Source organism: Lampetra planeri, chromosome 19 (genome assembly GCF_965212315.1).
Source record: "Lampetra planeri chromosome 19, kcLamPlan1.2.h2, whole genome shotgun sequence".
Classification (NCBI taxonomy): Eukaryota; Metazoa; Chordata; class Hyperoartia; order Petromyzontiformes; family Petromyzontidae; genus Lampetra; species Lampetra planeri.
This window is the reverse complement of record NC_136125.1, coordinates 217,550-228,696: the sequence shown is the minus strand read 5'-3', so window position 1 is coordinate 228,696 and position 11,147 is coordinate 217,550. Positions and strand designations below refer to the sequence as shown.

General features: G+C 45.9%; 1 protein-coding gene across 1 annotated transcript; it reads right to left on the bottom strand.

Annotated features, from left to right (window-relative positions):
- Positions 1-1,273: 1,273 nt before the first annotated feature.
- Positions 1,274-5,607, bottom strand: LOC144723931 (colipase B-like). The gene is made up of 3 exons (XM_078602704.1): positions 5,450-5,607; positions 4,194-4,316; positions 1,274-1,782 (listed from the first exon to the last, which is right to left on the bottom strand). Exons 1-3 carry the CDS (start codon positions 5,528-5,530, stop codon positions 1,657-1,659), a joined length of 330 nt encoding a protein of 109 aa, XP_078458830.1. The 5' UTR covers positions 5,531-5,607; the 3' UTR covers positions 1,274-1,656.
- Between the last annotated feature and the right edge of the window lie 5,540 nt (positions 5,608-11,147).

Genomic DNA, 11,147 nt, shown 5'->3' with positions numbered 1-11,147 from the left:
TGCAATGACAATAGATTAAAGCGATTTGAAGCATGTTTTATTTTGGGGGGGGGGGCAGAGCTTTGTGACGTCATATTTGAGGGGGGGTCTGAGTTTTTGTGTGACGAGGAGGGGGGGTCGAAAATCGTCCAAAATCGCGTGACGTCATTTATGGACGGCCCCTAAGCACAGTATATCTACTGTATATTAAAATACCCCATAGTTTGGATTTGGGCATCTCGCCCGCTTCTATGAAAAGTTTGCAAGACCTTCCAAAAAAAGTGTTGGGTTTTTTCTGGGTAAATACGCATAACAATCATAATGAATCATGCGTAGGCCATTAAACCCTACCCTACTTAGTTAGTTGGACTTCACGTTAACTTTCCAAGAGTCGTCTCGTGAAATATGTCCATCAGAGGTCCCCCCAACGTGTCCAAAGTATGTAAATTTCTGCTTCACAAATAAGGCCTCGAGTGGAAGAGTGGGAGCGATCTCTCTTAGCACGGACGTGTTTGATATGTTGGCTGTCCATGGTATATGTCACATTCTTCTCTAGCACCACATCTCAAATGCGCCGATCCTTTTTCGTTCACTCAATCTCGGCGTCCATGACTCACAGCCATATAGGGCGACAGGGAAAACCAGAGCTTTGACAAGTCTCTTCTTGATGTTTATGGTAATGGCTTGCGGGCGTCATTTCCATCGGATTCCCACTCGTCAAGAGTCCTGCGTATGTACCCATCGGCGTTGCCTTCGTCGTGTGCCGACAGCTGTGCCCACACGCACGCAGATCACTTTCACACACGGAAGCCCTTCGTGTGTCACTGCCTTCCCTGCTCAGATTTGTGTGTCTATCCCAAGGGGTGGCTGCAAATTTCTCGCATTCATATTTCCGAAACACGACAGTCCTCAACCCTAAACTAAACCATTAACTATTTTTATTTTACCAAGTAAGGCCCACTGAGCGACTATGTAGCTCTTTTTCAGAAGCGACCTGGCCACAAATGATAGCTCAATGTAGTGGCTTATCATGTTGGCTTATCATGTTGGGGGTTTATAGCAGCTAAATACTCTCAACTCACGTTTCTAAATGTGGAGGGAAAAACGGGAGGACCCGGAGAAAAATCCACGTGACCGCGGAGAGAGACACGCAAACTCCAAATATACAGTAAGCGTCAGGCTCGGGGTTGAAGCCACGAACTCCTGTAGGCCCGGCGAGGTAATTAACATCTCGCCAAGTCATTCTGAGACCAACTGCTCCAAAGCCACACAAGACACGCTCGCTTGCTGCAAGTTGTTGTATGAAATTTATTTGGGCAATCAAAACATCGTTGCTATTTGTGTTATTTCGTAAGCGATCTGTGCCTTTGGTTGAATGTATTAAAACTCAATTGCTTGCTGACTTTGTTTCAGTGTTCTTAACTGTAAAACTAAGTGTCACGTTCACAATGTTTTCGATCTCACTGCTAGGTGTTACCGTGGCTACGGTGTTGCACGTTTTTCACAAAGCTAATGTTGCACTCACATTCGATGTGGACACTCGTTGTGCTGGTCTCGTGTGCTGCTGACGTGTGTATATGTGAACCGTGTGCAGGTGATTACGCGGCTTTGTCTGCGAGAATGTTGCAAGTGCTCGTCCTTGTAGTGGAGTCAAGAGCTGCCGCTGCTGCTGCTGCCTCACGGGTCGTTGGGGTCGATGCAGACGCCGATATCGTTGGTGACGATGATGCCACCGATGGTGCGGTCCACGTCGCACTTGAGGCCCGACTCGCACGGACACTCGTAGTACACGTCCCGGATGCCCTGTGCACACGCCGGGGTCACCGGCCTCGTCACTCACGCTCGCGCCAGCCGCAGTTTGTTCGAATACGTGAAGCAGTGAGACTCCGTCTCGAGAGGTCGTTGTCGAAACGGAAAGTAAACCGAAAGTGGCCAATTGCCAACTTTCGGCGCCGAAACCGAATTTCGTTCGGCCTCTATTCTAGTTTGTATTCTTAAGTGTGCTTTATGCATCATGTAGGTGGTTGATGAATTTGAGTACAGGGTGTTTTAAAAAGATGGACCCAATTTCAAAACAGTACTGCTTTGTTTTAAAAAGATGGACACAATTTGAAAGCAGTGCTGCTTCAAAGCAGTACTGCTTTTAAATCGGGTCCATCTTTTTAAAACACCCTGTATATTAGAACTGTTTGCTACGTGTTGCAACATTTTGGAGAATCTCTGGATTGTTTTCTGATGTTTACATGAACACATTGTTATGAAAGGCACAATTGAAACAAAGTCATGCTTGAATTAATTTCACAAAACAAATAAGCAAACAATTACTTCCTGCACATTATCTGTCCTGCCACAGAAACATTCACAATATTACGTGTACACATCCCATCCGCCACACAGCCCTCTGGTAGTGCAACATATCAGCAGCATTGGGCCGGTTTTGACATTCAGTGTCTCATCAGCAGGCAGGCTTGCTTGAACCAATGCTGGAGAACTATCAGTTATAGAACACTAGCCGGCTTCCCCCGGGACTTGGATTCACCACGCCCGGCCGCCTTTGTGCCCCCAGTGGCGATGTTCACACACCACACCAGTTACTCGTTTGAGGCTGAGTCGACCTAGGGGAGGCTCAGGACCGGTTAAAATAATCGTCACCGGTGGTGGCCGTGAGCGGGAGTTGAACTCGGCCGGGTTCGTAGCGCAGCGCACTAACCACGACACTACAACCACTACACTACAAGCACTACACTACTACACTAACCACTACACTACAATGCGTTACGCTTCCGCACGCGTGGGTCACATGACAGATTTGACGTCACGGCTCACTTGCCGTGCAAAAAATATATGCATTATTGAGCTCCCCCCACCCCCCCCAAAAAACACAAACGTGTATTTTCATAATGTTTGCATAGTGTACAGTCTGGAAAGTACCCACATGGCAAATTTCAAGTTTGTTGCATGTCGGGAAGTACGCTAAACATTTTGAACAGACACACAATCACAACTTTGCCTTTTATATATGGAGATTATATCCTCTTTGCTAAATATGGTGCCTTGTTGAATACGACATTCTATATAATATATTATACATAGCTCAACAATCACATTATATGGAGGAACAAAATATGTGAAGGAGGCGTTTTATCTGATTATTTATTATTCTTTATATTCTCCACAACGACGTTAATGATAATTGTTTTTTTACCCTTTTATCTGGCAACAAAACTGACACCTTTTTTACAAGGAGTCATGTTTGCATAGACCACGATACCTGCAGTCATAATGCAAACAAAAAACATAACTATGATAATGTATGCACTGTCCTTGTGCATACATTATCACAGTGCATACATTATGAGAGTTATGTGTTTTGTTTGCATTATGACTGCAGGTATTGTGGTCTATGCAAACATGACTCCTTGTAAAAAAAGGTGTCAGTTTTGTTGCCAGATAAAAGGGTAAAAAAACAATTATCATATTTTTTACTGGCAAATGAGGTTTCAACGACGTTAATTATAATTTTGTGTTGGACTAATTATTGATCTGCTTCTTTAGCCAGTCTCAAGCCTCTTTTTCTGAAGGGTCCTGTCAAGCTTTTATCGCAGTCGGAGCAATGTTGCTGCTGTGCGTGATCCCCAATTGAGTAATTTGCAGGTAACATTTTGAACATTGGGATGTTTGGCCGTTATCAGTTACACCAGCGGTGGCTAATAGGTGAGTTGCAATATTATATCACAGCCAATTGTCGGTCATGGCTTTCGGGTGGATCGCAGAGGAGCCGTTGAGGTCCACCATAATGGATCACAGTGTTTTTCGTAGTGGCCACTGCTGAGTAACGTTTTATGTGTTTTTTTTAGCCAGGGGAAATACCCGGAGAACTCAGTGGAAACCAGAGAACCCACGTTTAGAGCATTTGGCTACTATATATTTCCACCTGTTAAGCCACTTCGTTGAGCTATCAATTATGGCGAGGTCGCTTCTGAAAAAAGCTATAAAGGCCCAATAGCTCAGTGGGCCTCACCTGGTAAAATACAAATAAAAACCTTTAATTTCAGAAACCGAGCAGAACAGGGGATGAGAATACAAACTCCACACAGAGAGGCACCCTGCGAGGCACGAGTGCTACCGCAGTGCCACCCTGCGCCACCACCCTGCCACCGGTCATCATTTGCCCCCACAGCTGATGATGTGGGCACAGCCCTGCGTGGTCTCACATCGTACTGGCAGAGTTGGGTCTCGCTGGAGAGAGCAGCACAGCGGCGCGCGCCAATCAGATTTTCCCGCTTACAACATCCACTCTTGCACTGGCCTCCCTCCAGACACAGCTCGCCAACGTCCTGCAATCAGCCAAAACAACAGTGACACTCACATGTTTATATATACAGTCGGGAGCAAACTACGTCGTGTATGTGTACACTCGGCCACCATGAAATTGAATAATGCCCGAGCCTCCCAGCATAATACATCCCCATTAGGGACAAATCGCCATGAATGGGAAATGTGCAATCGCTGGAAGATATGCCTGTAAACCCATACAAGACACGGATCGCCTGTAAACCCATACAAGACACGGATCGCCTGTAAACCCATACAAGACACGGATCGCCTGTAAACCCATACAAGACACGGATCGCCTGTAAACCCATACAAGACACGGATCGCCTGTAAACCCATACAAGACACGGATCGCCTGTAAACCCATACAAGACAAGGATCGCCTGTATAGCCTTAACAGCCCGTAGGGACAAGTGCTGCTTGCGAGCACCTGTGAAGGCCTGCACGGCACACGAGGGGATTGGGTGGCCAACACCACGCCCGGGCGCCTTTGTCTCCCATATTCTGGGGTAACTGACTAAATTAATCGGCAGACAGAAACCCTGGGGACCCCCCTCCGTGCCAACTTGCTGCATTTTAGCGACCCAGTGTTCCGTTGGTGTGAGCACGTATGTATGCATACTCTTTGGTTCTTTCGGTAAAGTCACGTAGGTATGTATGTTGAACTTCTTTCGCACCGTATATAGCCAACCGTGCTAAGTGTCAGTGCTGCTCCTCCACCTGCCATTGTTGCTAGAGGGTGGCTGCTGCCAAACGGGCCGATTTATAAGCACTGAGACTGGGTTTTGACAACACTGGATGGCAAGTCCACTCAGTTCCAAATGTACCCCCTACACACATCAGCCCATCTCATGATGCACCCATTTAGCCTCCGCTCTATCTGGCCAGACAGACACCATTTTGCTCATGTGGTGGCTGGGTATGTAGGCTGGTTGACATCTTAAATACAGCACCGTGCACTGTAGTACATTTATCTCAATTGATAAAACCATTGTGATGATAGATGTATGAATATCTGGCCGGAGAAATTAGCATTTTCTTACTAAAGATTGTCCTTTTTATAAAACTGTTCAAATGTATACATTCTTGGTATAATAGCCTTGTCCCGTGTAATGATAATGAAAGTTAGACTCACCAGGAAGAAAAACTTTTCCTTAGGAGGCACAGCAGACACCACTACTATGCAGACAGCAGCTAAGGCTATAATGAGTCTCATCGTGGAAGCTTTTGCGATCTCAGCTACAATTCCAGCCTCTGCGTGACTTTTATATGCGCTGATGAAACAACTATGTCAGGAAATCAATACTTGACTTTACACATATCTGTTTCGACTGATAACACATCTCTCCAGTATCACCTGCACCTGTTTGCAAATAATCAACTCAGCATTTTTACGTGCAAATATAACACCTTTGGCTGCAGGATAAGTGACCAAACATTATTAGCAAAGCTTTTCAATGTCTAACAGTCACTGCATTTCATCTTGATAATTAATAAGAGCGCCAAGCACACTCTGAAAGTGACCTACTGCGGCTACACGATGCGACACTACCCCACTTCAACCTATCGCGGAGTGAAGCTGGACAGTAAGCTAACCTTCCACGACCACCTGAAAAAGGTATCCTTCAAGACCAACACAAGGGGCAACCTGGTCCAGAAACTAGCAAGCACAAGCTGGGGAGCATCAGCCCCTCAGTGCTACGGTCATACATGGTGGCCCTCGTGTACCCTGTAGCCGTGTACTGTGTAGCAGTATGGACCAGAAGTAGTCACACTCGACTTGTTGATGTCCAACTGAACACTGCAATGCGGTATATCACTAGAACCCTCAAGTCGACCCCAATACCCTGGCTGCTCGTGCTGTGACAAATTTCTCCCCCACCCATCCGCCACAACCCTTCGGGAAGTCCTGCGAATACTGTAGATTAAAACAGTCACCTTCCCATTCATCAGGACCTCAATTTCGTCCCTCGTCATCGCTTGAAGTCGCGCAAGCCCTTTTGGACCCATGCGCTTATCCTTCAACAGTGCGAATTCAATCCCAATGAAGCTTGGAGAACTGAACGAAGTCAAACACATCTCGCAAACATCTCGTAAAAGATCCAATGCAGAAGATCCCTGGTTTTGATCTTCCGTGAAGCTCATGGTCCACCCTAAACCACATCCACTGCACAAACATGGCAGATGCGGATACCTAATGCACCAATGGAGACTTAAAAACGGTCCAGTGTGGGACTGTGGTCATCCAGAATAGACGGTACAACGTGTAACGACGCAATGCTCGATCCACAAATATGAAGTAGACACCACAGCGATGATACACTTCGCTGCTCCTGACGTGGTTATCTGGCTTGACCACATGAATGTGAAATTGTAGTTGTTGCTCTGCATCTCCATCAAACATACAAACGAAGAGGAAGAATGGGCTGCACTGGTGAGTGTTTGAATTTTCATGTTACTGTCTTTGATAGTTCACAGTCAAGAGGTCATTACCACACCTCACTATCTCTTCTTTCTGCCAAATCTCAATTGTACAAGGTATGACCACCACCAAACCCCGTTTCAATATCTGGTTGTGGTTGTCGGTCAGCACTCGATCCAATACTGTACGGCTCTGGCTGTGGTTCGCGTGTCTTCTCACGGTAGTTCCACCTGCTACGCGGTATCCCAGTGAAACGGGTTCCCTGCAGGCCATGGTGCCGCCGGCTAGTACCCGCAGCCAAAGCCCATTGGAAACGCTGCCTCATTACGTGGTGTGTGTGTGTGTGCCACCTGGAGTCGTCTGTTGTGCCGGTTCGTGACCGGATGCGGCTCCAAGCAGATGATTGCTGGGAGCAGTGGTGAGGCGACTTTTGCGAACATAGTGAGTGGCCTTCGGCTGTCGGGTGCTCTGGCTGTACCAGCCCAGTGAACGCTGGGAAAAGCTTCTCCTTTATTGCTTTGTTAAAACATGATAATTGCTCTACTGTGGCTAAACGATCATGTCTTGTTTTCCTTCTGTAAGATGTCTGCAACGTCACAGTAACATCACGTTTGTTTATCATCACCTTAAAACAACTGAATACTCTACATAATAGAAACTGGGATCTTACCATCATCTGACCTCGCACACTCAATGTTCCCAGCCCACAGCCGTTTTCACTCTTTGGAATTGAAGAGTGAGTTTTGTGTTACCCAACCATGATCTTGCGATCTCTGGTCTTGATTTTGATCATCTGTAGGTCTCCGTATTTCTCCCTCCCTCCAATAAATGAATTCTCCGATTGTAGGACTGCCACTGGACGTGTATCCTGGTGGTGCGACCCTCGTCCTATCGTTCACGCTGTTAAGAATCCACGCTACACTTGAAGACGGCATTTGGATGTTTTTCAATTGAGAACAACCTTGAACAATGAACTGTGCTACTACATAGCAAGCCCTATCTTAGCTCAGCCCACAACTCAATACACTGTTGATGTTAATGCACGAATTAGCACGCGTGACCACTGTCTAATCACCGTGCGGTATCCCTTCACCTTGACGTGAAAATTGAGGAAGGCTAAAGGCATTCTGTGGCATTTCAATAATGCTGATTGGGAGGGTCTCCGTAACTGATAGTTATCCAGACTTTTGTGAGGTCAAGGAAAGTCACTTTTGAAAGACATGACTGTGTGAAAATCCGCAGCACATACGAGCTGTGTTTGTTTGTTTATCACCAGTGTAGTTCAACAGCCAGGCAAGGGGCGTGGTTGTGGGAAAGTAAACACCTGATGGATTTCGATTATGTTTCCGTGCATGGCTGCAGATAAAATAATTCGTCAATATGTTTAGAGATAAGGTGGTAGAGACCTTGTCTTCATTTTCAAACACCGAATACACAAACATATACAACATGCATAGGGACGTTGCTGATATAATTATGAAGAGTAAAAAGCACTTAAATTTGGCAGTGAAGACTGTACTTGTAATACCAAATAATTAAAAACATCAATTCGTATATTTGGCCCCCAACATCCATTTGCTTCTTTCTGGTTTGTGAGATCATTGTCCCGAGCGACTTTCACCTTCACAACAGTTCATGGCTACAAGACAACCACGCTGGCCGTGATGCTGATTGTTTTGTTTGTTTATAAATTGAGAAGCTTGAACAATGAGTTGACTGTGCTACTTACATCGTCGATCTTAGATCGCCACACTTCCTTACATCCGTTGCTGACACCCGTCTCAATTCCATGCACGGTTAACATGACTGATTTTACTCTCTTGGGATGTCAACCTTGACCCGTAATCTCAGCACTTTGGAAAAAAACGAACTCCACAGTTTTTAACTCCGCTTTGTGTCATCTCCAACATGTTGCGTCTCTTTATTATTGACTTATCTTCCACTCACGTGATGATGGGATCTCTTCATACATTGCACTCATTTAAATCGAAGCTGAAAAGACATCAAACTGCCCAACGCAGATGCTTCACTCAAATAAACAAAATTATCAAGTTGCGTCTCGCCTCAAGTGTGAGATTAGAGATGCGGGCCACCCTTGCCCAGCTGCTGCTCTTGGTCTCGCTACGGACTTTAAAAAGAAACACTTCTTAAATTGGTGGGACAAAAGCTGGTCGTGTTCAACTAAAAAAATCCCAATGATAACATGCAAGGCTGGCAATTCCACAGTTCCTTCCATCATTCAACAATGATGGAATTGGCCATGATCATTTATAAGCCGATATATTTAATATACGATATCAGTCATCTTTCTGTAAACATAGGCCTGTTGAGTAAGACATATGTTATCAAATTGACTGGAGGCTAATTTAATAAATACAACCCTTTTGATTAGATGCTACACCATAGTGCATTCATTCTTGATTTGAAACTTTCGTGACTACAGGAATCCATACTCTTTGGTTCTTTCGGTAAAGTCACGTAGGTATAAAATAAAATACAATTTTGTTTTATTTATTTTATACCTACGTGACTTTACCGAAAGAACCAAAGAGTATAGTGCATTCATGTTTGCACAGCAGATGGCTTTCTCATTGTAATACATTTACAACACTTGTCAACTTTATTACCTCAGAATAATATAATGTTTCATTCTCTCGCTTGTAGAAGCAGAATAACATGGTCATATTCAACTCTGGTGTGATTTACCCATCTCAACACAGAATATAAATTCACGTTCGCTTCTTGGTCCATGAGCTGTCCCTATCAACCCTTCAACTTGCGTTTGCAGACCACCATGCACCAATGACATTGTACTCATTTAAAAACCCACGAGCAATCGTAGCATCTGAAGCACTTCCGCAGATATCTGACGGCATTGCGGCATTGCAACACCAGTGGTCCTTGGACAACAGCAGCCCCGCGGTCCACTGCTGTCCATACGCCACGACAGCGTGAATACTGCACCCACATGGGGAACTTGAGCATGTACAGGTTGTTTAACCTCACCCAGTGCCAGAGCACAGAACATTTCCAAAACCTGGCAGGCTGCGACAGCAATGAGAAGGGAAATGCCCCGACTGGAAACGTATAAACTTGCAGCAGAGTGTAAAGTTCAGTTCAATGCAGGGCATGATTACTATGCGCCATAATTTGTCAGTTACAAAAGTATGCATATGAACATAGTTGAGAATGCTCTTGACAAGTGTCAAAAATACCAATTAAATGTATTTACTGTTGGACATATTAACCTTATGGCGGGACCCCACCACCCTCACTACTCACCTTCCCCACTCGCCCGCTGGCAGGAGGTCACGGGCCAGACCCAGGTGCCACAGGTCGACTGACTGAGACGACCGAGATGACTGGCTGATGCACCACCTGTGCCCCCTAATTTGGCAACTTGCTGTGCTTTAGCCACCCGGCGCTCCACTCGTTGTTGTGAGCGTCGCTCCTCCGCCCCCGGTTGTTGTTGGAGGACGACTGCCTCCAAGTGGCCAGTAACGTCAGTCACGAGCCTCCTCCACTGAGGCCGATCTTGACACCGCTGGTACCAGTCATCGTCAAGTCCACTCAGCTGCACATCCTCCTGTAGCACATCACTCCATCTCTTCTCTAGCCCGTGCTGCGCGCGTTTATTCCCAACGATCTGGCCGAACAAAAGCTGTTTAGGCATGCGGTGTCTGGGCATGCGGGCTACATGGGCCAGCCAACGCAGCCTTGCCTGTCGGAGGAGCTCACGGACCTTGTCCAGATCTTTAAAGGATTTGTGAGCTCGTCACACAATCCAGCGTGGTTAGACCCAGGATGGATCGTAGGCCAGCCTAAATGTGTGTAAGCGGTGAAGCTGTTCCAATAGGGGGGTCCACGTTTTGCATGCATAGTGAAGGTAGGGAATGACTGGTCGAGAAGACCTGAAGCTTCGTGTGGAGCGACAGAGCAGGTAGCTTGCACACAGCGTGACGCAACCAATGAAAAATTAACCCGTAAAAACAAAGTTGTTCACTCTAAATCCTTTATATGCGTGGCGGCTAGAGTCCTCTCGTCCTCTGGCTTGAGATGGCTGCCACCTATGGGTCAGATGATTGTCTGCCAGCATTAAGCAATTGGTAATTAAATATTTAAAACATTTTCCCTAAACAGTGTAAAATTTTGGAAAAATATTTTCACAAAAATTAATTGTCACACACAACGAGTCTGTGTGGAAAATGTCAGCTCGATTGGATCACGGGAAGTGGGTTAAAAAACGACCGAAAGATTTGCAGGGTCGTAAGCACGCAAGCACGCAAGCAAGTGACCTTAATATAAAGGATTTAAAAAGACAATGCCGCTGGACTGATTAGGAGTGAGACCTCTGCTGTTAAACAGGGTGAGTGGTGATGGTGAGTGGTGAGAGTGAGTGGTGAGTGGTGAG

Excerpts from the sequence above, each read along its gene's own strand:
- LOC144723931 (XM_078602704.1), bottom strand. The coding sequence starts at position 5,530 with ATGAGACTCATTATAGCCTTAGCTGCTGTCTGCATAGTAGTGGTGTCT. Across the intron at positions 4,317-5,449 it reads AGGAAAAGTTTTTCTTCCTG|GACGTTGGCGAGCTGTGTCT; the intron begins GTGAGTCTAACT and ends GGCTGATTGCAG. Across the intron at positions 1,783-4,193 it reads CCCAACTCTGCCAGTACGAT|GGCATCCGGGACGTGTACTA; the intron begins GTGAGACCACGC and ends GCGTGTGCACAG.